The sequence below is a fragment of the Gadus chalcogrammus genome, chromosome 9, assembly GCF_026213295.1.
Source record: "Gadus chalcogrammus isolate NIFS_2021 chromosome 9, NIFS_Gcha_1.0, whole genome shotgun sequence".
Lineage (NCBI taxonomy): Eukaryota > Metazoa > Chordata > Actinopteri > Gadiformes > Gadidae > Gadus > Gadus chalcogrammus.
In genome coordinates this window covers 21,918,044-21,943,360 of record NC_079420.1, presented here as the reverse complement: position 1 = coordinate 21,943,360, position 25,317 = coordinate 21,918,044, and the positions used below count along the sequence as shown (strand labels likewise).

Genomic DNA, 25,317 nt, shown 5'->3' with positions numbered 1-25,317 from the left:
CAAATCCGGATTACCAGTGCTGTAAATGGACTACATATCACAATGTAGTCTACTGGTTATGTAAAGAACAACAGGTAGAATAGTCAGTCTGTCTTTTGTAAGATTAAAAGTGTTATTATTTGACGAGACAGAAGACAACACAATAAAACAATACAAACATCCCCTCCCCTCCCATTCTTTTTTTTTTTTTTTTTTATATTCAGAACCCTCATCTGAGCCACATCAAATGAATAACCAAACCAAGGATGTTCAGAGTTTTTCATTTCTGGAGAGACCATCTTTTTGAAGCCCTGCTTTTTGGATGTGGATCTATCTTAAGTTTGGTTTGTTTTGGTTTGGTTTCTCGTTTAAAAAGTGACAGATAGGCATCATCATATTTAACAAGGAACAGCTTTTTTCTTTCCTTAAATGTGTTGAAAGGCTTAGTATGTAGCCTTACGTCAAATATTTAAGTATATAAAAAATATATTTCCTTATTTCACAAAGTTAAAAGTTATATTACATTTTGTCCCTGAACGCCTACTCGAATCCACCCTTCAACTGGGATCAGGGTAATCCTGATTTTTGGGATCAAAGTTATCATATGTGATGCATATATGATTTACTTAAACTGCTGTAAATTGAAAATGAGGCAAACGTGTGAACTCCAATGCATTGGCTACGTCACACATGACGTGGGTGTGGTCGGTCACCAGTCACGTGACCAGCGCAGCTCTCAATAAAGCGCTTCACGGGCCACGAGCGGCGCGTCTGTCATTCCCCTGGAAAATACACCTACGGCATATAATAAAGAGGGGAGAAAAAAAATCGAAATAGATCTTTATTATGCTTTATTCTACGTTTATCTTCACGTGATTATTGGGTAATTTAAAACATCTACAGTTCTTCAGATCAATCAGACCATCGTCGAGAATCTTGGATGTGAGTACAGACCGTTATTTGAGACTAAAAACATGTGTAGTAAAGAGATTAGATGTAAATTCCTTTTCCATTTTGCCCATAATTATTCGGTTTTGTGGTGCTTACATTTGTATTTTTCTGCTTTCGTTGACAGTTATCTGAAGTAGCCTATTCGATCGATGTGATATAGCCTATTATTCCAGTATATCCAGAAAACAAACAATTTGTCCTGCTATATGTAACTGTGTAGGCCTATATGAGTATGGATATATCTCTGTTATGATGCTCCATCCTTTTCATTGTAGTCTGGGGACGGCTATGGCTAATATGCACTGTATCCCTTCGGCTCGTAAAATGGCTTCTTACAGATACACAATGCGAGAGAAAAACACACCTACGATACAAGCCTACACAGTGAATGCTCTGATCCAAGTGCAACACAGGACAAATGGAAACACGGGGCTATAATCCATTCGATAATGCATGCATTCCCACCGCTCGGTCAGTGTTGTGTTCTTGTGTATCAATGCGCGAAACAGGGGAGGCGTGTGCGAGCAGTTTGCAGTACGCTGGGGGGCTAGGAAGTCGCTACGGCATCTATGGTTACAGCCTAGAACAGATGCAAGGTTGATTGTTTTGGTGTTCGCTCCCAGATCAGGGTGCCCATCCTCCCCGGCCCCCTGCTGTTGGCCCATCCTTTCTAATCCCTGGCTGCTTCTGCTACTGCTGTTGCTAACCAGGCCACTGGTCATTCTCTTATTTATAATGATACAAACTCTCAGCCCTCTCTTGCTTAAAGCATAAAGCACAGGTTAAAGGGTTCAATTGTAATCAAGAAATCGTCTTTAAACTGCAGCCCTGAAGTATGCTAATAGTTGTTGTACGCTACTGTAATAATTTGAATGATATGAATGTATACATCCGACACATACTGTAGTCCATAGCCACCCTCTATTTATAACTGTTAAATAATTGCAATGTTTTTCTCTTTAAATCATTGTTGAGAAATTGTTTCCCTGGAACAGAAGTGTAGTTCTGCTTTACGTGTGATGCACATGACTACGTCAAGTGATGTGTTGATGTTGCTTCTGGTCAGGGCAGCATCCTGTACACTTCCGTCTTTGTGATGTCAGAGTCCGTCTACTGATGGAGGACATATTGCACGTAGTTTCAGGGAAGTTTCAAAACATGAGTCATTGATCTTGCACCCATATCATTTTACGCAATGTGCAGCTAAGATCGGTTGAACATCATAACGGAAGCCCATGTTAGAGGCCTCAAACCATAATATGTGTGGGACGTCCCAGCATGAGGTCCTTGTTTCTGTAGAGAAACAGGGCCCTGCCTCCCCCCCAGCGACGCTAGGACACTTGTTGACTCCGGTAATGCAGAATCATCGTGTGAGTGTTCAGGTAAATCAATTACAAAATTAGATTGTTTTACTTTTTTTAACTGGACTCAAGAATTCCTGTAAACTATTAACACTATTTACCAAGGTTGCGCAACTTGCATGTCAATTATGATTATTTAGATTATTAAAAAATCTTGTCTCTGTTAGATATGCATATTGACGAAAGCAACGATGACTTTAATCAATGCAAGTCAGGCAACACGCTTGCATTGCTTATCTGATCTTCCAGTGTTTGAAGTTGGCCCAAACCCATTTATACCCCTTACGCCTTCCAGTTACCCCTTCAAAACAAGGGGGAGGGGTAAGGGGAAGGGGTAAGGGGTAGAAATGGGATTGGGCCTAAGTTTCCTTCCTTTAGCCCTTAAGCACTGCTCTGTCCCAGCCCCCCTGCTTATTGAGGGGATGGCACAGAGACACCATGGGTCTAATACCATGGTTTTAAATGAGCGACATGATAATAAACCTTACTTTTAAGTCCTGATATATGAGGAGGACTGGAGCTATCTGTGGCAGCTTATTGCTGCCTCCCTCAGCTGGAGAAATACGACCTGTTTATCAGCTTGCTGGTGAATGCTGTGAAGGAACCGGAGATGAAGCAGGCCCCTGTTTAAGGCACAATAAACCATCCCGCTGTAAAGATACCCGGAGAACAAGCTGCCTCCATGGAAAGCCTTCTATATTAGTATTTTATGGAAATGTGGAGTATATGGTGTCTGAAAAAAAGAGTTGTTTACAAGCTATGCCTTACATCCCTGCCGTGCCGTTATTTTTCCCTTTCCTCTATTTCTGTAGCCCATATATAGAGGCCAAAGAGCCAGCCCCATAGGCTAACAAATGGTGTGTTTTGACAATGGCATGTGCTTTATTTTAGATAATCTGTCACGGCGCATAGGAAGGTCGCGTTCTAAAGCGCGGCCATATTTCTCCCCGTAATGCTTTGTTTTGGGAACAGCAGTGCACACTAAGCACATCCAGATGTTGTGTATTCCCTTCTTATAGTTTGGTTTATGTAACATGGTTTTTTCTTTGTCTTCTCTTCGTTGTGTGTGTGGCTGTCTCAGTGAGACGGAGCGTGGGGGCTTCTTGTTTGAATGATATTGAATGGATTTTTTTTATATAACACAGCTTTAATAAAGATCCTTCCCTTCACCCTATCCCGCTTGCTTTCCTCCTCCGCCTCTCCTCCTTCTCTCCTGCTTTCCTCCTCCTCTCCCCCTCCTCCCCTCCTCTTCTCCCCCTCCTCCCCTCCTCTTCTCCCCCTCCTCTCCCCCTCCTCTCGTGCTGATCTCCTCCTCCTCCTCCTGCTCTCCTCCTCCTCCTCTGCCCCTCCTCTGCCCCTCCTCTCCTCCTCCTCTCCTCCTGCTCTCCTCCTCCAGAGACTGCAGACCCCAGTCTGCAGAGGGCATGGGCTCATGATGGAGGACAACGGACCTCGTGTGGTGGACTACTTTGTGGTCGCTGGCCTCACCGCCACGTCCAAGCCCCTGGAGGAGGAGCTCCACTTGGCGGACCACGCCTGTGCCCGCTCCGCCAGGAACAACGCGCCCATCACGGATGTGGCGGTGGTGATCCGCTCGCTGGGCGAGGAGGTGCCCCCCGGCTTCACCAGCGTGGACAGCACGCCCACGGGCCTCTCGGCCGAGCTCAACGGGGCCAGCCTGCGCGGGCCGCAGATCTTCCTGTGCTTCAAGCGGGGCAGAGATAAGCCACCGCTGACAGACCTGGGGTGAGCGCTAATCCCCGGGGACTGACCCGTCTCCCGGGCCACAGTAATCCCTCGCTTTCCTTAGACGGCCCTGAGCCGCTCACGTGCGCATCCAGCAGGTTGACCTCCTCGTGGGTGGGGTGGCCGGGTCGGGGTTATTTTTAGCTCTGTGCTAATCTGTGGAGGGACTGCGGTGTGGTCGTTATTTTACAGTTTCACTCTCGCTTTGACGATTAGTGTCTTGTGAATCCTTCGAGTCGCTAATTATTTTATAAATGTGTCTTTTGTTTAGTGTTGTTGTTTTTTATCAAATTCAGAGGTTTTTTTTCGTTGTTACAGTGAACACCAGCTATTGACTCCAAAATGCCTGTGATCAGAGCTATGTATTTCATTAAAACAAATGTTTGATTAATTTAACCTTTTTTATTGCACAAATAATGATACATTGCATATTTATCAAATAGGTTATGTAGCGGGTCAAATGAACAAGGCTAACAGTCTTTTATATGTCTAAATATATATTACTATTCGCCACGTGTTTCTTTGTCTAACAGCGTGTTGTACGAGTGGAAGGAGAAGCTGAAGCCGGGATGCCACATCGTCCAGACCACGCCCTCCGGTCGCCCGGCCAACATCAGCAGCTCCTCGTCGCAGCGGATCTACATCACCTACCGCCGCGCCCCCCAGATCCAGCCCCACTCCTCCCTGGCCGTCACCGACGTCTGCATCATCATCCCGGGCAAGGGGGAGACCTCGCCACACACCTTCTGCAAGGTGGACAAGAACCTCAACAGCAGCATGGTGAGTGGGCCGGGGGCCAGAGGGAGGGGCGTTGGAGTGGTGGATAATGTGGACTGTGGGGGGGTCCGGGTAGACTGCAGGAAACAGACCTGGGCTTGGTTCTGATGATGTTCGTCGTTGTGCTTTTTTCATGTTCTAGTGGGGATCCTCGGTTTACCTGTGTTACAAGAAGTCTCTGGCTAAAACCAACGCGATAGCATACGAAGCAGGTAAAGCAGTGCATGACCCATCGTCTGAATTCAGCCTGAAGTCACAATTTGTTAGAAACCTAATCTATACATTGTACCATGCAGATAACGTCATTCATCTGCAATTTCCAAATTGACCATCGAGTGTAGAACCTGAGCCCTCTTGTTGTGCTCTGTTTGTGCGCAGGGCTGCTGTGTCGGTACCCTGAGGAGGACTATGAGTCCTTCCCCCTGCCCGAGCCTGTGCCTATGTTCTGCCTTCCCATGGGGGCGAACATCGAGTGCTGGCCAGCTCACACCAAGCACTCCCTGCCAGTCTTCTCCACCTTCGTCCTGACTGGAGCCTCCGGGGAAAAGGTAAGCCCCCTCCACAGAATGCATCTCAGGATCTGTAGTTGCCGATACTCGTCCATATAGAGAGGACTCAAGAGAGATGCAGTCCTGTAAAATCCCATAAAGACTAATCATTTCACAAATGATTACCAGACATGATCATAAGTCCATTACTACCATCGTATTAACTATTAAAATGCTCCTGTGCTCCAAAAAATGGTGGCGAGCATTGCAGGATAACATTGTGATAAACAAAAGCCCTATAGGACAATTCATTTAAATATGCAATAAACAATATTCTGCAGCTTTCAACCCCAGTTGTTAAAAACTTTTAAAGTTCTTTCCACAACCCATTCGTGAACACATACACACGCATACGGCCAAACTTTCAAAGACATATGCAGATGAATCCAATCTTTTGCATACGGCCATTCTGCCAAAAAAAAGGTATTCCACGTTTGCTGCTTGATGACGGCCATCATAGTACTGGCCAGACCCTCTTTACAAACTTATGAAGTTTGGCTTCCACAGAGGATTGCCACAGACTTGGTGACAGAATACTAAAAGTCAGCTTTCCTTTAAAAGCTTTGGAGCATCAAATATGTTTTTTTTCAGATGATCTTTTGAATAATGGATCGCTCCCATGGGTGGCTGCACTCTCCTTAAATGTGAAGCGCCTGGGAGCCCACTGGTCCCGACGGACTCACTGCCGCTTTTATCATCCGGTCATTTGGAAGAAAGAATACTTACCCTTTCTTTTTTCAACTGCTGCATTGAAAGAACACAATCGTGATTTGCGTTAAGACCAGGCCTGGTTAAAAACACGAAAGAAGTCCCAGGAATGCATCCATTATAAGGCATTGATACGATAATGTTTGTATCGAGTCCTCCTGTGTGTCTGTGCTCCATGGTCTATTCCTGGGAAACCTTTCTTCTTCGCTGATCCCTGAGAGCCTTGCTTTTCGTGCAGGTGTACGGGGCAGCTATCCAGTTCTACGAGCCCTACGCCCGGGAGAGTCTGACAGACCGCCAGTGTGCCCAGCTGGGGCTGCAGACGTCCGACCTCCACGACGGGACCCGCAGCGTCCATAGCAACAAGAGCATCTGCCTCCTCTCCCACTGGCCCTTTTTCCAGGCCTTCCGGAGTTTCCTCACATTCCTCTATCGATACTCCATCTCCGGGCCGCACGCACTGCCACTGGAAAAGTAAGACCAGTACTAATATTGGTAGTAGATGTAGTAGTTGTACTAGTTGTAGTAGAAGTAGTAGAGGTAGTAGTAGTAGTAGTAGTACTAGCAGTAAGTAGTAGTGGTAGAAGTAGTAGTATTAGTATTAGTTACAATAGTAGTGATAGTGGTAGTAGATAAAGAAGAAGTGTTCTTTGGCTGGTGTCGTTGTGGTGGTTCCCAAAGGGAAGATTAGCTTTGCATACAGCCCTTCATTACACAATTCAATGAAACCCTTTTGTGTCAACAGGCACATCTCCCACTTCATGCGGACCGTCCCCTTCCCCTCCTCACAGAGACCACGCATCCTTGTGCAGGTCAGTCCAGTCAAGTCAGTTGTTTTTCTATAGCCCTTCATCAGATGCAGTCTCAAAGGGCTTCACAGGCCACATTGCATGATAACCCCCCTAACGCCAGCCCTACTGCCGTGAACAAAGTCGTTCCACACGCAGGCTTGTATTTGTAGTGGTCTGCATGGCTCTGGTCTCCACAAGCCACCAGAGTTCATCCTGCTCCCACTGATCCCAGTTTGATTGGACCTGAGGAAAAAGAGATAGAAACATTGTCTGCCTGTGTGTGTCTTCCTGCAGTTGTCTCCGCATGACAGTGTGATACTGAGCCAGCCAGTGTCTTCTCCACTGCCACTCAGGTAATGTTCACTCTTTGTACTCGAGCAACATACTCACCGCTGTCTGAGCCTAGAACAGGAGAGATACACCTACTCATTGTGTATTTCTTAGTTGGCCTCGTTGGCACTGTTATAAAACACATGCTTGATGTCTATTTTAGGAGACGCAGGAATAACTTAAGGTGTGTGTGTGTGTGTGTGTGTGTGTGTGTGTGTGTGTGTGTGTGTGTGTGTGTGTGTGTGTGTGTGTGTGTGTGTGTGTGTGTGTGTGTGTGTGTGTGTGTGTGTGTGTGTGTGTGTGTGTGTGTGTGCGCGCCTGCGTGCCTGCAAACTGCCTGCATGTCTGTCTGTGTGTTTGGTCATGTGTCCTCTTTATTTGTGTGATCATTCGTATATTTTTGTGTTTGTATGGCAGTGGTGGCAGCCTCTCCACACTACTCCTGAATCTTGGTCCAAAGAACGCGGCCAGCCTGTTGGTGCTGGCGGTGACCGAGCATAAGATCCTGGTCCACTCGCTGCGTCCGGCCGTACTGACCAGCGTGACGGAGGCGCTCGTGTCTGTGAGTCCTGCTCTCTCCTTCACCCGTGTTGCTGAAGAGGGGAGGCATTGTGCCGACTTTTGAAAGGAACCGAATGTTTTATAGACTGTTACTCACATTTCATTTTGTTTGCTAGCTAACACTGACAGTAAGTGTTGGCCGTGACTGAAATACATTGTGTAGACCAAAGCGACCGGGTTCATTCTCGGGCTTACTGGATGCTGCCTGTCCACTCTCCACGCCTCCAGATGATCTTCCCGTTCCACTGGCCGTGCCCCTACATCCCGCTGTGCCCGCTGGCCCTGGCCGATGTGCTCAGCGCCCCGTGTCCCTTCATCGTGGGCATGGACTCCCGCTACTTTGACCTCTATGTGCCTCCCGCCGACATCACCTGTGTGGACCTGGACACAAACACTATCTTTCAGTGAGTGACCTCTGACCTCAGTTCAGGATTGATGTCAACCCTTTGGCACTTGTATCCCCCCTCCCCCCTTTGTAATATTACTTTCACACGTCTTTTTTCTTTTACTTCAAGCCTCATTTTTGTTATCTACCGTAATCTCTCCATCAGTTCCTCTCATGTGTAAGCAACTCCAGTGGAATTTGAAACATTTTCATTGACAGCCACTGAAACACTGTATCTCTCCCCTACACGAGTAGAGGCTGCTCTGGGGGAGATTAAACTGTCAGCACTGGTGTCAGTGAGTCCGTCTCCCTCCCCATACGTGTCTCCCAAATGTGTTCCCACTGTCCGCCCAGCTGAATGAAAACCATATGTTGTGTTTGCAGTAAGGAGGACAAGAGAGCTCTGACTTGGAAGGTCCTTCCCAGGAGGGCTTGTAAACACTTGCTCAACACCTTAGGCAAGATTTACCAGCAGCTTGTTGACGGTAAGGGCAACTCATTATCACTTATTATCACTTATTTCATTTGTGTTCAATACCCAGTCCTTGAACTGTGAATATTAACACATTATTTTGAAAGAAATGCAACATGAGTGTTGCCACTTGAAACTACATTCAATAAATCAAACAAAATAATGAATTCTTATGTTTACAGGATTATATTGATCCTTTTTGTACCTCTGGTTACAAAAGCCCCCTGGTGAAAATAAAACCAGGAACGATAGCTTGTCCACATTGTGAGGAACAGTTGGTTGTGCACGTGGGTCCCTCCAGGTGGACAGCTGAGCGGTCAAGAGGGCCAGATGGAGCAGACACTCACCGACAGCGAGCTCAACGGGGGCAAGAGCCTGCACACCCTGGAGCTGGAGATCCAGGAGGCCTTTCTGCGCTTCATGGCCGCCATCTTGCGAGGCTACCGCTCCTACCTGCTGCCCATCACTAAAGCCCCATCTGAGAAGACCACCGACGCCAGCTCCCTCTTTGACCACCAAGGTAGACCTCAGCGGGAAAGACCCTCTGCGGGTGTAAGGATGGGAACACAATATTAAAGTGGTTTCCGTCGGTTTGGACAGGGGACTCATTTATGTTTTTAATCATAAAATAAATATTTGCTTGTTTAGACAAAGGTTTTGTTGGACAATATCTTAGTTGGAATTGCTATTTGAAACCTGTTCTTAAATGAGTAGACTATAAAGATAGATATTTTCTCTTAAAGATATATTCTCTCCAATCGAAAATAAGCTGAACCCTTTCAGAACAGCGTTGTTAAATTGATTTCAGCGTGGGACATGATTCATGTAAGCGTGTAGTAGGTGGACATAAGACAGCTTCTCATAAATCCAGGTCCAGTTGACAAATGGCTTGAATCACCTTTGTGGATCCAGCGGTGATTTATATTAAGCCCAGGGTGGAATTTTGTCCGGGGTGACATGTCGGAGAACTCATTGTGATTAATAGCAGATCTCCCCTCCCACACATCTGTACGCTGTTATGTTATCAAGCAATCTACACAACTGCCTCCACCACAGCGTTGACTAACGGTGCGCATGCATGCTGAGTGTTGTTCTAAGAAAACCCTGACTCTGACACACTGGAAACCACCTCACACCCCAAATGAGACGTATCAAGTCGCAGCAGTCCAGACCTAAGGTTCAAAGGCGACAGAGAGGAATGTCTGTATGTACGTTCATAAATCTGTCATTAACCCCTGTGTGTTTTTTACACTATCTCCTGTAAGGATTCCTCAAGAGCCGTGACCGATCTCATCACAAGTTCTACTCCCTGATGACCAAGACCCAGCTGTTCATCCGCTTCATCGAGGAGTGCTCCTTTGTCAGCGATAAGGACACCAGCCTGGCCTTCTTCGACGAGTGTGTGGACAAGGTGAGGTCTGGGGAGCCACGGTTTGTCGCTTGACGCTGAATGCATTGGAGGTAGCAATTCGTCCCATCGTCTTCTCTATCCTGATGCACATGTTGTCTCGTGCAATGCCATTTGCTTTCCTAATGAGAATGGCGCCGGCATTAGTAGGAGCAGGCTAAAAGTAATTAATGCTCTGACATTTCCCTTAAACTGTCCTTTAAAAAAATCCTCTATTTCTTAATCTCTTCTTCTGGCTCTTTTCCTTCCCTTCTTCTTCCTTTCCTCATTTCTTCTGGATGATGCGTTGCCTGAGCAGCTATTCTCAACAGGTGGCAAGGTAGGTGTCCTATGAAGTCTAGTTCTGCTTCTCTTTGGCAAAAAACATTTTCCTTCAGCAATGATCTGCATCCATGTCCAACGCGGTGTGTTCATCTTCAGTGCGGGGCTAGGCTCTGCGAGTGTTTGTGTTTGCATGCGATCCGTCTCTGTGCGTGTCTGGACGAATGCACACACACTGTGAATAAATGATAACTAGGGACATTGATGTTGAGCGAGAATGAAAGGTGTTGTGCGCTGGCGTGCACATCGCCCCGGTCCCTCTGCGTCAGTCGGTCAGCCTCACTGGAGTCTCACGGACTCTACTGTCAATCTAGCAGACCACAACAAAGGGCTTTGCTGTACTGTTGGCCTCAGCAACATTGAGACAGAGAAGAATTATTTCCATGTGAGCTTTCCTCCGTGCATTCCTCCCCTGCCCTCTGTCCTGAAGAAACACGAATCCAGGCCCCGTCTAGGCTCGGACGTCAGTACTGCTTCAGGTTTTTAAGATGTTGATATCAGGACACAAAGAGAAGAACAAAACATAACAAGACATCCTCCCTTGTTTCTTTCTGACTTGTGCAATCGTGAAAAAGCTGAGTGTGTGTGTGTGTGTGTGTGTGTGTGTGTGTGTGTGTGTGTGTGTGTGTGTGTGTGTGTGTGTGTGTGTGTGTGTGTGTGTGTGTGTGTGTGTGTGTGTGTGTGTGTGTGGTTAACTGCTGGCCCTTGCGTATGAGTGGATCTTGTGGCCTTTATTGAGAAGTGGAAGCATTGATTCATTCAACCTCAGCTCTGCTGAGGTTGAATGAATCAATGCAGTCTTTCTCAACCAGGGGAGGTTGAGAAAGAGCTCTTCCGTTCTGGTGCGGGGGGTTGAAGGGGAACTGCAGTGCCGGGCAGTAGGGGCTGCATGGAGGTCAGCCACAGCTGCATGCTGAATCTCACTCTCTGAGCGGAAGGCCCCCGCTTAGACAGGGGGCCCTGGGGAAGGGTTCAGAGGTTCCTCTGGCCATGGTCCCTGACCTGGGGAAGGGTTCAGAGGTCCTCTAGCCATGGTCGCCACCCCATAGCGTTTTCTGTGGCTCAAACCCAACAAGTGAGCTCCTCTCTGAACTAAGTGTTTTTCAATTCAACGTCTTTTAATGCTCCAGAATCTAGATGTTGTTTGTGGAGAACTCAAAGGAAGGTAGTGGTGACATTTGAGGCCATGTAGATGAAAGCATTTTCCCCAGGATTTGCTCGCTGCTCAGTGTGCCAGGCTCAGATCTTTTGGAGTTGTTATGGTGAGAGATTGTCCAGAGTTGAGCACAAGTTCACACAGTTATGTCCAGGTCAGCGAGCATCGTATCGTTAATTAATTAGATCGAACATCTACCACGCTTGGTCGCTTTATAGACATAGATGTGTGCCCTTTTTCATTTTTTTTTATTCCCCAAGTGGGCCTGGGGTAAGGTTAAGGTAGAAGGGACAATGACAGAGGCGGATGTCTCTCTTGTGCAGCAGGTTGACAGCGAGAGACCGGAGGAGACCAGACTGATAGACCTGGACGAGTCGCACCACTCGGAGCACACGGTGTACATCAACCCCCCAGAGCTGCCCCTGCTCCCCGCGGGAGAGGAGCACCCGCTCTGCTACAGGTACTGGTCACAGCACAGGGCCCACACACACACACACACATGCACATCGGTGCACGCGCGCACGTACGCACGACACACGCACGCACGCACACACACATGCCCTTGGTTACACACACACACACACACAGACAAACAAACACAAACACACACACACACACACACACACACATGCAAGCAGGGCGTGTATACACAGAACACACACCTCTCATATTTCAGTGTCTGCAGTGTAACTCTTAAGCCAGACCCTTATCTTAAATTGCATGTACGCTGAATCTGTCAGTGGCGTAGGGCTTTGTGAACATTTTAAGTCCGAGAGCCATCAGTTTGAAATCTTGGTGCTCTCCCTTGTTTTCGCTGAGCACATGGTGTGTGTTTAACGTGTCCACGTGGGGTGACACAGGTTAGAGGTCTGTTTCAGTGGTCCGATAAGCCCAATGAGAATCTTTTGGGTGGATTCCTGTTTTTGTGTCCAGCTACTCCGGCTTCCCGGTGCTCAACGCTAATCTTCTGGAGACGTTTGTGGGGTCCAATCCTCCGTCAGCCAGCATGGCTCCACGCCACAACCACCCGGCCAGCCCCACAGCCATATTCAGGCGCTCCAAGCAGGTGAGCCCCGTCACGGGCCAGTAGCTCCGGCTCACCCTCCTCCGGCGGCCTGCTCTGTCCTATCGTCTGTTTCTCTGGAGATGTCTTGATGACACGCTAACCTCATCATCATGAAAACTCAAGAATACAACTTAGCCTGTTGGCGGACTAAAATGAAAAAGTTTGCTTCCCCAAGGGACACACACACACCAATGGTGTGCAGTCAAAGTTATTTTGCACCTGATATCTTGTTCATTAGTTTGTCCTAAAACGATTCATCTCAATGGACTAAATTAATGTTAATGTATTGTTTGTTATTTTTTTATGGAACCTCCAACTTGCTCAGTGCATTCTGATCTACACATATCTGACTCATAAAATATCAGAATCCAACCCTTTCTCCACCTAAATATGCAGCTAAGGCTTCATCTAAAGAACCTCCTGCAACATGTTCTCCTTCTCCTCTGTAACGCCCATTGTTGTCCTTCATTACAGGAGATCAAGCTCGCTCAGAAGATGGCCAAAACCCAGTCGTCCATGCCCCAGCTGTGGTCCCGGTGCCTGTTGCGCCACTGCTACGGCCTGTGGTTCATCAGTCTGCCAGCGCTGGTCAGCTCCAGCCCCTCCAAGGTGCGGGCGCTGCGCACCGCCTACGACCTGCTCAGGAAGATGCAGGACGACAAGCTGCAAGCTCCCGACGAGGTAGGACACACACACTCTGTCTTTGTGTGGTTTATGAGGACAGCTCAATAACTGAGGAGTCTATAAAGCTGAGCCGCCTAATGCACAAAATGTCTGCTGTCTCTTCTGTGAGGAATGATACGCTACATAAGATGCACCCATAAAATCACGTACCAAGTGTGGGTTATACTCTGCTCTGCTCTTCCCGGAGTCGTGAGTATAAATGGTTGTAATCCATAGGCTCAGAAATCATTCAATCATTTCAATAGCTCGTCCATATAGGCTAAACTAGAGAAGATCTTGTGGCTACCCAAATGAAAGGAATAGTGTGTCTCAGATTCACAGAGGCTTAAAAGGGGTTATCACCATGGCTACGACCCGTGGCAAATTTGTGATAATTTTTTAATACCCTGGTTGTTTAATGAGCGATGTTGCATATCAACTGCGCCACCACTCGTTATATTATAGGAGCCCGAGAAGCTTATCTCGGAGGAGGTCCTACAAATGAAACCGCCTCACCATCCACACACACTGTGGCTGTATACTTTGTAAGTGTCTGGGGAGCTTAACCTTTTCCTCTAAAATAGTTATTTCAGTACCAGTGATAAGATGGCATGTTGAGGAACAAACCAGATACATTACCACCTTTTGGGTAGACTGGCTGTTTGAGTGAGTTCAACGCTGTTTGAGGATAGACCCCAGATACGGTCGACCCTGAGGGGGACTCGCTGAAGCAGAACCCCCTGAGTGATGAGGGGGGAACCCCGTGTCCCGCAGGTGTGCTACCGGGTGCTGATGCAGCTGTGCGGTCAGTACGGCCAGCCAGTGCTGGCTGTCAGGGTGCTGTTTGAGATGAAGAAAGCCGGGGTGCAACCCAACGCCATCACCTACGGCTACTACAACAAGGTGAGTTCCCCTCCCCCCCCGTATTCAACCAGCAGCAGACAGAAGCTAGGGATACTCGGTCCACTGCTACGACCAGGGGCGGTGCGTGCTCACTAAGTCTCCCTGTTACAGGCGGTGCTGGAGAGCACCTGGCCCTCCAGCACCCGCGGGGGCTACTTCCTGTGGGGGAAGCTGAGGAACGTGGTGTTGGGGGTCCTCCAGTTCAAGCAGGTGGGGAGGAAGGAGCTGCCGGCCCTCAGGGATCCACAGGCTTCAGGTGAGACCACCCCCAATGTCGGGGGTCTTATTGTAGACCCCCCCCCCCGTATCAAGGGTCACTTACCACATTACAATTAAGGGGACGATTTAATCCCGTTTAAGGCCTCCTTGCTGGTCTTTTCTTCTCCCAACTGTCTGACACCTGCTCCTGGCTCATTAAGTTGATCCATTGTGATGTACCCCCTCCCGCCACCCGGTTCATGCTTTAACCTGCCTCTCTCCTGGACCTTTCAGACGGCAGTGATCTGGACACGGTCAGCCACGGCAGCCTGGACAGCGTCAACGACTCCAACGAGCGCACTTCCATCGACGCCGACTTCAACAAAATGGACTCCAGCGATGATGGATGTAGCACAGGTAGCTAGCTGGGTCACGCGCGTCGTTTCTCATTCTTCAAGCGCGTAGGTCTCTCTTCTCTTCCGCGCCTTTGTCCGGGGGGGTTATATTTCATCCTCGCCTAACTCCCCTGCTGATGTGTGAAATGTTGGCAGTAATTGACAGTAAATGTCAAATCATCCTACATGAAAATGAGCGACATCGTCTCTCTTTCACTCTTTATCACTCAGTCCCAAGCCTCTTAGAACAAATGTCATAATCTCCCCCCACTCTGCTATCCCTCTGATGATTACGGCTGTTTTCATTCCTCTCATAGCTAATCTCTTTAAAGATTCTGCTCCTGTCGTTAGCTAGCTGCCGCATTGCTATTCTGGGAGCGCGCCGCTGCTAAGCCCTAAGGAGCGTCACACAACGCTCGCTCCCACAACAAAAGAAGGATTGTGAGATCAGTCGCAAAAAAAACACCACAGAGAAATCACACTCGAGAATAACAGGCGAGACTAGAATATTCCCTTTGGGTGGGAAAAAAGGATGCATAACAAATGAGGTGCTTGTAAGGAAACTAAGCAACATGAATGTGCATCCTTTCAACATTGTTTTTTTGTACAATACAGGCGGCCAGTCAGACCAAGGCTATGATTCACTCTCCAAAGAGGAAGAACGAGTGAACGACAACACACCACTGGTTGACCAAAAGACAAAAGACACACATCGGAAGTCCTGTGAGTTCGGGTGGATATGTATTCTCTTGCATAATAACATGAGTCAACAGGATATGATATGCAGGGATAATGACACCTTCCAACAATACGGGCAACATTTATGCTGATGATGATGATATTGATATCAAAACATTTTATTGTATTGTTGTTGGGTCTTTTGTTGTTGTTGTTGTTGTTGTTGTTAGGCCTATATTTAGCTGTTTTTGATAGAGATAGAGATAGTCAGAGATTCAGCTGCAGGAATCTGTTGCGTAACTGACCAAATCAATGCTTGGCAACAGGGCTCATTTTTATCCGAATGAACACCCAAGGTCTTTTGTGGTCTGACTGAAATCCCCTCAGTAGCTTAAGCTTGAATTCAACCAAAATGCATGCTGACCACGTACATTACTGATCAATAGTTTAATTTGTTAAAATATATTTTGGCAAAAAATGGACTAAAGCGTCTTTTGAGGGAGGAGTCCTTACTGTAACCTGTGTTCACACCGACAGCATCTGAACACGATGAGTCCCCTCCCTTCAGCCAAGCATCTCTTAGTGTCAAGAGTGCACTGTCTTCAAACAGCATCGCTGGTCAGTTATACTCCCAGGAAGATCTACATGATGGCCGTTCGTCTTCTGACGTCTGGCTTGATCACGGTCTTGGAAGTAATCTCCAATAATCAATATTCAATCTCTTACGAAATGATTTGTTTTGCTCCCAGGGGACGGCGTCAGCGGAACGCGGTCAGGTCCTTCCCAGGACGATGGCCCCGCGCCCTGTGGGGTCTCACCGAAGAAGGAGAGGCCCAAGTCTCTGTTTCTGCCCTGCGGCCAGTGGCCCCCGAGACCCAACGCCCTGGCCCTGGGCTCCGCCAAGCAGCCCCACCTGACGGCCGTGAGGCTGCGTGGGGTGGAGGAGGAGGAGCTGGACGCTGGGAAGAACAAGCAGAGAGCCCTGGTGGAGCAGAGCGGGAGCTGCAGGAACGGGGCGGAGAGTCCCGGTGGTAACACCACCCCCACCTCCACCCCCACCTCCACCCCCACCACCACCACCACCACCCCCACAACCAGCACCCAGTCCCCAGGGCGGACAGTCAGGCCCAGTGGTGGGGCGGTGAGCAAGTCGGACATGGAGCGCGGGTTCGATCCCCTGTCGCTCATGGCGGCCGAGGCGGAGCAGAGCCTGCTGGCCTCCCCCGGCGCCCCGCCCCCGCCCCGCCGCGGGCTGGCCGAGGAGATAGAGACCTACATGAACAACGGGGGTAGCCCCTCCAGAGTGCGCAGCTCTGTCCCGGACCCCCCCCGGGACCCCCCCGCCACGGCCGGCCCGGAGGCAGACCCGCCCGCCTGCGCCACGCCCTCCCCACACCGGCCCCCCCCGCTGATCCGCGCCAACTCCAGCCTCCAGCTCCGGGTCCGGTCCCGGGAGCGCCTCAGCACGTCGCCGTCGCTGCCCCTCGCCGTGTCCCCCAGAGACCGGCCCTCGTCGCTGGTCTCCCCCTCCTCGCCCTCGCCCTCCGCCTCCTCCTTCTCCATGGAGTCCCTGTTCACCCCCACCCTGGACATCTTCAAGAGCAGCTTCTTCTCCGCCGGGAAGGGCGTGGCGGAGAAGGCCAGCCGGCTGTACTCCCGGCTCTCGTCCCAGACCTCCCTGAGCCAGGTCAGTGAGCAGACATCCCCTCGGCTCGGCTGTCGGGCCGCACTCCGGGGCTGCGGCTGACGCTGAAGACACCCAGAATGCCTCTTTTAGTGAAAGAGAAAGCAAAGATCAGGCGGCTAGGCTGTTAGTTGTTGATGGTTACACTTAAAGTTTAACCTGGTCCAGATTTGATTGATTAAATCCTTTATTTCAGGATACTGAGGTCTCTTAGGGGAGAAAAAAATTGGTGGTGGTCGTTTTCTGTATTGAACATCAAATAGATGCTAACGAAGTCTAATTGAGTGTTTGTATATGTTGGGGACATTCTCCTTCTGCTCCTCCTCTCCCTCCTCCTCCACCTCCTCCTCTCCCTCCTCCTGCTCCTCCTCATGCTCCTCCTCCTTCTCCTCCTCCTCCTCCTCCTCTCCCTCCTCCTCCTCCTCCTCCTCTCCCTCCTCCTCCTCCTCCTCCTCATGCTCCTCCTCCTTCTCCTCCTCCTCCTCTCCCTCCTCCTCCTCCTCCTCCTCCACCTCCTCCTCCTCCTGCTCCTCCTCATGCTCCTCCTCCTCCTCCTCCTCCTCTCCCTCCTCCTCCTCCTCCTCCTCCTCCTCTCCGTGTCTTCAGGACACCAACTGCGACCAGATGAGCATCTCGTCCCTGACCTCGGGGGACCCTGACTGCTGCTCCCTCCTGGACGCTGACTCCTACCTGGACCCCGACGGCTTCACGTCCCCCCAGCACGGCAGCCTGGCCCGCCTCAGGAGGAGCCCCGCTGCGGGCTTCCGGACCACCCTGGACAGCCCCGGGACCCCCAGCCGGGTGTTCAGACACAACTCCTTCTCAGGTCAGCACCACCGTCCCAAGCAGACGCCCTCCCCTGGGGTGTGTCAGAGCAGAGAAGGAGAGAGCCCAGGTGCAGAAAGCCAAAGGTTCAGCCATGCTTTATAGAGAACAGGGCTGAGCTGAGGATCTGATTAGGATTTGAAAAGGCTCGTGTTGATGTGAGTTATAGGATTAAAGACAAGAGCTGAAATAGCATTCGGAGCAGATCTTACGTGGATCATATGATGCCTTGCCAAATGAAACAGCGTATTAGAGTTGGACAAACGAAGCAGGAATGTGACCTGGTGCTGCAGGAGGACATCATTGGCTTCTGCACAAAGTTCTGAATTCTTTGTTGAAAGGACGGATCAAATGGTGAAACCTCTCTGAGCTAACCTAGAGGGAATAAGTCATTTTAAACCTTTTTTTAAACCCTCACTTTTAAACTTTTCGGGAACAATCTGTTGCACTGGAAGCCTCGTGCCAGTAAATGTTAATTGTCGTTTTAACCGTCTAACTTGTGTTAAAACGTTTTTAAGCTGTCGTCTAAGGCCACTAAATGATTCACATCGACCCGACTGCAGTGAATTCTTATGGCTAGCTCGAAGGTCATTTTGTGTTATCACACTCTTGACTGCGCATCCAAACTTATTGGGGACATTTGTTGCATGATCTATATTTAGGATGAGCACCAGCAGAGCTTAGTAGAATAGAAAGCGGGGTGTTGCTGCTGCTGCTGCGAACTAGGCCAGTAGACACCATGGCTAATTCAGTGTGTAGGCAGAAGTCTCCTCAAACTGTGTATGTGTGTGAATGTGTGAGTGTGTGTGTGTGTTTGTGCGCACACATGCCCATACACACCCTGTACAGCAGGGCTTGCACTGCAAAGCAAAAATCCACAGATTCAGTGTTTTGGGGGAGAGGGCTTCATGGGATCTATTTAACAGTGTAGCTGATGCACCAAATCTGTTTTTTTTTTTATATTATTCCAAAAAACCCTAGCACACCCACATGTACTGCAGTGCTGCACTACAGGGATTGACAATAATTATGTGTTTTGATAGTTATATTCAGCTATAGGTTTCATGATTGTATACATTTTACACAAATACATCGAGCAATGAGATGCCTTTGATAAAATCAACATGTTTAAAGTAGGGGTTATCTCAAAATCTTCAGCGATTCAAACCTTCGATAGAAACATTCCCGTCTTTAATAGCCAAATCGTCATGTCGGGAAAATAGTTCGCGTTTAACAGCAGGAATTTAATTTGGAGAGTGGGAGTGCTGAATGAACGATACCCCGCATGGCTTGGCCTCTACAAAGTAAAAATCCTTTACATAAAAGTTATGAAATGCTCTTTTTTGGGGGAGGAGGATTTGCTCGCTCTTCATAGTTTCCTAACCATTAAAGATGATATGCAAAAAGTAAATGCAAACTGTGTCAACAGCAGCTTTCATACCGTACCCCTCGTGCTGGAGAAAATGATTCACGGTAGCGAACCACCGCTGTGCTGCAGTGAAAGGTGCCGCCTGGATGTCATAATCATATGCATCTTGAATTAGTAATCAGTCAACGCTTCTACATTCTCTTTGTCGGTGCGGGTTTTATCCTGATCGGATGTGAATACTGTACCTCATTAGGTAGAAGGATATCTCGGTTTCCACAGAGACTGGCTACTTTTTGTGTCTATATATGTATTAAATGAATTGCAAAATATTATATTAGCCTATATTATAGAATATTAGGCAAAATAAATCTGTACGATTAAATACAGATGCTAACATAAACGGATGTGCAGATTGTCGTCATATTGTGAAAGGTTAGAGATTAGTCAAGGTTAGTCATTTAGCGGAGTCACTGCGCCTCGCCTATAGACAGCTGTTGGAAAACCCTGAACGCAATCGATTATTTTCAAGCGTTCAAACAGAGCCAAAGTCACAAAAGTCAGGCATCATTGAGGTGCATAAATGCAAAAAGATATGAAAAACAAGTCGCCGATCAGTTAATGATGTGTCTTGGGCCTGACGAATCAGATTGTATAATCTTGGCCGAGGTCGCCCATAGTTTCTAGTTCAACCATCCAAGAACAGCATCCAGTTTCTTATGGTATTTCTCCTGTATTGTTTCCAGGTGCTTTGACTCCGTTTCCCAGAGGCCCCCACACTCCAGACTCCTCGCCTGATGTGGGCCGCTTCTACCCCACTCACAACTACACCGTCGAGGTGAGTCCAGAGACACCTATACCCACCGCACGCATGAACTAAAGACTACGTCGGACCTCTGAAACCAGCGTCAGAGCCAGATGAATCCTTCACACCGTTGTGTCAGACTCAGCTCACCACACGGTTCAGGAATCATGCCGAGTGTTTGTGGACTGTGTCGTTAGGTTCTGATGTCCAGCTGCTCGCTGTGCAAGACCTGCGACAGTCTGGTGTACGACGAGGAGATCATGGCGGGCTGGACGGCCGACGACTCCAACCTCAACAGCACCTGTCCCTTCTGCGGCACGCCCTTCGTGCCGTTCCTCAACGTGCACATCAGGGACCTGAGGCCCCTCAGCAGCCAGAGGTACCTCTCCTTTCTGTTGTCATCAACATACAGCATACACACCGTGGTAGCCTGTCTGTGTGAGGGTGCCACTACCGTGCTAGTACCAGGGCTTTGATAGTACGTATGGAGTTCAAGGGCCAACCCCGCGAGGTCACCCTCAACCCAGCTCCGCCTATATGTGGTATGCGAGTGGTATGCTTATGTTTTATTTTTATTTATTTATTTATTTATTTATTTATTTATTTATTTATTTATTTATTTATTTATTTATTTATTTTTATTAATTTTTTTTTTTTATTATTTTTTTTTATTTATCTGTCTTTATTTGCGAGTGGTGTGTGAAAATATTTCCGCGATTATTATTATTTATTATATATTTTTACGCAGCCTAGGCATTAGGCTGGCATTGGTGGAACCTTAAAGGTTGTATCAGCGATTCCATGCCAAAACAATGATCACAATTATCTGATCTTTCTAGCTGCCCACCCAATAAGCAGGCTGTCCAAAAAATGTGTCTCTGTGGGCAGCCTGTGCTCCGAGATCGTACACATAAACAAATGGTACTACCAACCACTCGAAACCCAAATAAATGGTATTCCAACCAATCACCGAAAAGGTGTGGGAGTTGTGGGGTTTTGCGCTGCGTTCATGATGGTTTTTACTGGATGCACGAAACACGGAAGGGAGGGGCGAGCTGGCTCTGTTTGTTTGGTCTCGCTTCAAATACCAACATAAGTGACATCACCCAACATCACTGATACCACCTTTAAGCTGTGTCTTGAAATCGGAAGTCATATCTTTGTATTTATTTACTCGCATATCATTCCAGTCAGAACTATAAGTCACGTGAAGCAGCCTTTTAGAGTTTAGTAAACATTAAGCCCCAGACAGAACAGCTGTAGTATCTTCGTTTGAGGGGATATAAAATGAAAGGTCCACATTGTTTATCTAAGCTGCTTCACTGGTAAAGGGATAGGATATAGTAATAATGGAGACATTTATGTTATCTAACACACACAGAACAGAGTTATGTTTCACATTGGCGCAATCATGACTGGTCTCGCTGTGTTTAGCTGTATTTGAGATAGAGATTCAGCTGCCTGCGAACGCTGTCTCCTTCGCAGCTTTTCACAACCTGTCTTCTTAATCTCATGTGGACCGGGGCTCGGGTTCTGTTATCTCGCACGTCTTTTGTCCTGCAAGTTGTGTTTCTTTTGCATGGTTGGGGTGGATCACACACACAAACACGCATGCACACACACACACACACACACACACACACACACACACACACACACACACACACACACACACACACACACACACACACACACACACACACACACACACACACACACACACACACACACACACACACACACACACACACACACACGAGTGAGACCGTGAGCAATGAGGGCCTGGTGGTAACATATAAGTCCTCCTCTCATGGCCTTATTCACCCCTCACCCTCCCCCCTCCCCCCACCCCCCTCCCCCCTCCCCCCTCCTGCAGCACTGAAGAGGAAGGTAATCCTGTTAGCGAGGAGGAAGACACGTCCACGTCACTGACCCCCGGGGCAGAGCCCTCCGCGGGGCCGTCTCCTGCCGCTCCCTCCCACCCGGATGCCCCCGGCGGCTCCGGCACGCCGGTGGCCCCAGAGCCGGCCCCGCCCCAGCAACCCCCCGCGGCCCCGGTGACAGTGCCCTACCTGAGCCCCCTGGTGCTGTGGAAGGAGCTGGAGAGCCTTCTGGGGAACGAGGGCGAACAGGTGATCTGCACCCCCAGCATCGTGGACCAGCACCCCATCGTCTTCTGGAACCTGGTGTGGTACTTCAAACGGCTGGAGCTGCCTAGCAACCTGCCCGCGCTCATCATGGCTTCGCAGCACTGTCGCCATGGAGACCAGGTGAGCCGCCGTTCTCCTCTGAACATGGCGCTCGTCTGCGTCTGCTCATCTCCACGGGCGTTATCGACTCGCGTGTGTTTTAATCACACGTTTTGCTCTTGCAGACTTCTCCCAGCGTATCCACGGAGGACGATAAGTACGTGCTGGTGAGGATCATGTGGGATAACCTGAAGCTGCACCAGGACCAGGTCCAGCCCTGCTACGTGCTGTGGAACACACACTGTGAGTGAATCTAGTATCACAGCGTCCACACGGCAGATCAATCGATACACATCTCGGCTGATTCAATCTCTTGTTGAGCAATAACAATATTGAGGGGGAAAGAGGCAAGGTGGACAAAACAGTGCAGTCAAGGTCATCGAGACGAGGCCGGTGGAGCTCGAGTATGAAGCACTCTGTCACTTGAGCTCATGCATTTTTCAGTGATGGTGTGCGTCGCTGATGCCCGCCTCCGTCAGGATTCAGCTGCGCTTTTCAAGTGTGCGTTGAGTGATGATGGCCGATGACAAATGTGCCTTTGAAAAGGGTGACTTATCTTGTGCTTTATCTCTCTGTCTCACCCCTCTCTTCTCCATCTCTTTTTTATTTCTCTCCCTCTCTCTGAATCTCACTCCCTTTCTCTATCCTAATGTCTCCCTTTCTTTCACCCAATCTCATCTTTTCTCTCTCTCTCTCTCTGTCTCTCTCTCTGTCTCTGTCTCTCTCTCTCTGTCTGTCTGTCTCTCTCTCTCTCTCTCTCTCTCTCTCTCTCTCTCTCTCTCTCTCTCTCTCTCTCTCTCTCTCTCTCTCTCTCTCTCTCTCTCTCTCTCTCTCTCTCTCTCTCTCTCTCTCTCTCTCTCTCTCTCTCTCTCTCTCTCTCTCCCCCTCCCTCCCTCCCTCCCTCTCTCTCTCTCCCTACAGGTGCCAACTCCCTGGTCCGCTCGGGGCTTTGTGAGGCGGGGCAGCTCTTCACGGTGGAGCAGCTTCAGAGCATTGTGAGGTCCATTAAGAAGAGCGACGTCTACCATCCCATGAGCCACATCATCCAGCTCCTGGGCCCCGAGATGGGCTTCAAGAGACAGCGGTAGGGGGGAGGGTGGAAGGATATGGTTCTTATAATGGTTTTGTATTTAGATGATATGAACTGGAGTCTCAAGACATTTATTCCCCCTCTCCCCCATAAAGGAGCCTGTACCGTGACATCCTGTTCCTCGCCCTGGTCGCACTGGGTAGCAGCAACATTAATATGGGTGAGTGCCATTGAAGCTAGATCTAATTCGCTTTTGATTGCGTTGCAACTTTACAGTCATAATAAATAAAGTGGAAATGTTAACAGTGAGTTCGCTGAGGAACTAGTTAGGGCTGTTTTATCGCTCTGCAGTCCTCTGAGCTCAACAGAACCCTCTCTTGGTCTTCTGCAGACGCGTTCGACCGCGAGTACAAGATGGCGTACGACCGGCTGACTCCCGGTCAGGTCATGCTGACGCACAACTGTGACCGACCGCCGGGCGCGGGGGTCATGGAGTGCAGGAGGACTTTTGGGGAGCTCGGACTCTGAGCGCCTGCCGCCCCATCTTGGGTCTCGAACTCACCACTACCACCACCGTCGCTCGCTCAATGCTGCTCTGCTGGAACCAGGCTCAGGACCAAGGACCTTTACAACGCAAACCGAACAACCTAAGGAGCACAGTAAGACAAAAACAAAACAGACTTTAACCGAACAAAACCTCCCCTTTAGAAAGGGGAGGTTTCGTTCTGTTCGAGTTAAGTTAAAGACTGGGGTTTTTGAAGCACAGTAGAACAAAAACAGAACAAACCAAACAGACTCTTGAAGCAACACTGAGGGGTTTTTATAAACGTGACAAGTGAGATGTACGGTGAAACCGTCTCTGTATTTGTAACTTGTAATATGTTGTCCTTTTGATGTCACCCTATATGTTTGTACAAGTAATTATTATACAGTGTATGTTCTGACTTTACTTTTCTGTCGAGCTGTGGGAGTATAACTAGTAATGGTCTGTGTTGGGCTGTCTGAACACCAACTGTGGTCTGTGAGACCATTTTTAAGATGTTTACATGTTAAAAGCACTTTGGCAGTTCTTTACACTATCTTGCTGTATAAAAGATTATGTAAGTAAATGTACAGCTGTATTGGAAGCTACAGTAACGGATGTATCGGCTGTATTACTAGTGAACGCTGGTCTGATACCGCCAGACCGAGTACTGGTCCTGAACCTCTCGGTTCATTTGGATTTCAAAGCGGTGTAATCACAGGGTGCCGACCAAAATGCCTCTGAAAGCAATAGAAAAGGCCAACGACCAATCAGGACAACAAAACATGTGACACAACAGCCTACCTAGTTGTTAAAGGTTGGGTATGGAATTCTCTTTTTTGGCAATTTTTGACAAATTACTTGAAATCCTTATCATAACCCACTTACAGCCACTGAGTTAGAAGTACTGACATGAAAATTAAACAAGTCAATCATCTGTGGAACGGGCAGGGCTCGAAGAACTCCAGCCAATGATTTCCAGACCCACCGAGTGGCATTGGACAGTAAGTACGTCGATCAAACGGTCGTACTGCACTCCCCCTCCCCCTCCCCCTCCCCCCGCGCGTGACCCCTTCGTGCACATGCTCAAAGCACGTTACCCAGAGCAAGCTTCTGTTTGTTGTTATCCTGCGGTAGCTACTGGAGCTAGCTAATGGCTCGATCTCACGTATCTGTGTTCGCTCGTGCATGATTGCGCGTCCATGTACTTGGAATGGGTGGAGTCAGAGTCAGCGTTGAAGGAGACCATTTGAGTTGTGTATTTTCAAAATCTGCTGGCGTTTCGCAAATCCCATTCCCAACCTTTACTGAAAAGGCCTCAGCGACGCTCCCCTAGGCTCCTCCCATAGGCTCTTCCAATAGGCTCCTCCCATAAGGCCCTCCCATAGGCTCCGCCCATAGCACATAAAATGAGCTCCCAGTTGGGTGTGGTTCCAAG

At 48.7% G+C, this 25,317-nt stretch overlaps 1 protein-coding gene across 1 annotated transcript; it reads left to right on the top strand.

The window, feature by feature from the left end:
• Nucleotides 1-757: 757 nt before the first annotated feature.
• On the top strand, nucleotides 758-24,851 carry dennd4a (DENN/MADD domain containing 4A). The gene is made up of 30 exons (XM_056599712.1): nucleotides 758-921; nucleotides 3,688-4,037; nucleotides 4,571-4,817; nucleotides 4,957-5,026; nucleotides 5,193-5,362; nucleotides 6,309-6,544; nucleotides 6,816-6,882; nucleotides 7,156-7,214; nucleotides 7,609-7,753; nucleotides 7,981-8,156; nucleotides 8,522-8,622; nucleotides 8,911-9,129; nucleotides 9,875-10,020; nucleotides 11,821-11,954; nucleotides 12,428-12,560; nucleotides 13,035-13,241; nucleotides 13,998-14,126; nucleotides 14,238-14,382; nucleotides 14,619-14,741; nucleotides 15,335-15,442; nucleotides 16,147-16,428; nucleotides 16,519-17,084; nucleotides 17,688-17,907; nucleotides 20,019-20,110; nucleotides 20,275-20,456; nucleotides 21,954-22,347; nucleotides 22,452-22,569; nucleotides 23,248-23,410; nucleotides 23,512-23,576; nucleotides 23,748-24,851. The coding sequence occupies exons 2-30, from the start codon at nucleotides 3,724-3,726 to the stop codon at nucleotides 23,882-23,884; spliced, it is 5,148 nt and encodes a 1,715-aa protein (XP_056455687.1). The 5' UTR covers nucleotides 758-921; nucleotides 3,688-3,723; the 3' UTR covers nucleotides 23,885-24,851.
• The last annotated feature ends 466 nt before the right edge of the window (nucleotides 24,852-25,317 follow it).

Excerpts from the sequence above, each read along its gene's own strand:
- dennd4a (XM_056599712.1), top strand. The coding sequence starts at position 3,724 with ATGATGGAGGACAACGGACCTCGTGTGGTGGACTACTTTGTGGTCGCT. Across the intron at positions 5,027-5,192 it reads CGCGATAGCATACGAAGCAG|GGCTGCTGTGTCGGTACCCT; the intron begins GTAAAGCAGTGC and ends GTTTGTGCGCAG. Across the intron at positions 15,443-16,146 it reads AGACACACATCGGAAGTCCT|GGGACGGCGTCAGCGGAACG; the intron begins GTGAGTTCGGGT and ends TTTTGCTCCCAG.